Below are 775 nucleotides of genomic sequence, written 5' to 3'. Positions count from 1 at the left end.
TTGAGAGAAAGAGAGAGAAAAGGAAGAAATGGGACCCAAACGAAGACCCAAAATGCTGAAAGCGAAGCGTGGAGCTGCAGTAACAGGCGGTAGAAGTGGAAGTGGACCTAATCGTGTGGGGGATGTGATTCACACAAATCCGGTACCTTTCTCTCTACCTTCGCCCTATGGATTCAACAAGAGAGAATAGGGAGTTCAAGAAGAAGAAGAAGAAGAGATTGAAGATGGATCATGTAGACCAAAACGACGCCGTTTTTAGTGAGAGTATTGCACCCGTACCCGAGTCTTACTCTCACCAGATTACTTCGTGAGAGTATTAACTAACAAAACGAATCACGTCGTGTGACCATTAACATCATCACGCCGTTCCGAATTTACCATTTTGACCTTTTGACAGAAAATTTTATTTTCTTTGTTTAGTAAAATTAAACCATCACAGTTTCAATTTTAAAATTTTATAAATAGTTCCAATTAAATTCTAATTAATTTTTCAACACTAAAATTGTTACTATTATTAATTTAAAAACAGTCAAAACTCTCAAACTGCATTGTTTTTCGTGCGAAGCAGTGCCAAAATTGACATAAAAATGAAGGGTTTTAATTTTCATGAAAATCAATGCTACTTTTTATTATAATAATTTGTCCTATTTTGTCTAAGATGCTATTTCATTATCCTTAAATTTGTCGTATTTCATGTAACATCCTAATTGACTTTAGTTGTGTCAAAAGAATATTTTCAGACTCTTTCTAAACCTTCTAGAGACATTTAGATATT

The 775-nt window shown here is 34.3% G+C and overlaps 1 protein-coding gene across 1 annotated transcript in view; it reads right to left on the bottom strand.

The window, feature by feature from the left end:
• Window positions 1-129: 129 nt before the first annotated feature.
• Window positions 130-775, bottom strand: part of LOC111794984 (ACT domain-containing protein ACR8-like) — a 2,388-nt gene continuing 1,742 nt past the window's right edge. The window contains exon 3 of the mRNA XM_023677203.1: window positions 130-165. Within this exon, the coding sequence (XP_023532971.1) occupies window positions 130-165 (36 nt within the window). The remainder of the gene's footprint in view (window positions 166-775) is intronic.

Source organism: Cucurbita pepo, chromosome LG05 (genome assembly GCF_002806865.2).
Source record: "Cucurbita pepo subsp. pepo cultivar mu-cu-16 chromosome LG05, ASM280686v2, whole genome shotgun sequence".
Taxonomy (NCBI): Eukaryota; Viridiplantae; Streptophyta; class Magnoliopsida; order Cucurbitales; family Cucurbitaceae; genus Cucurbita; species Cucurbita pepo.
This window is presented reverse-complemented; position numbering and strand designations above follow the sequence as displayed.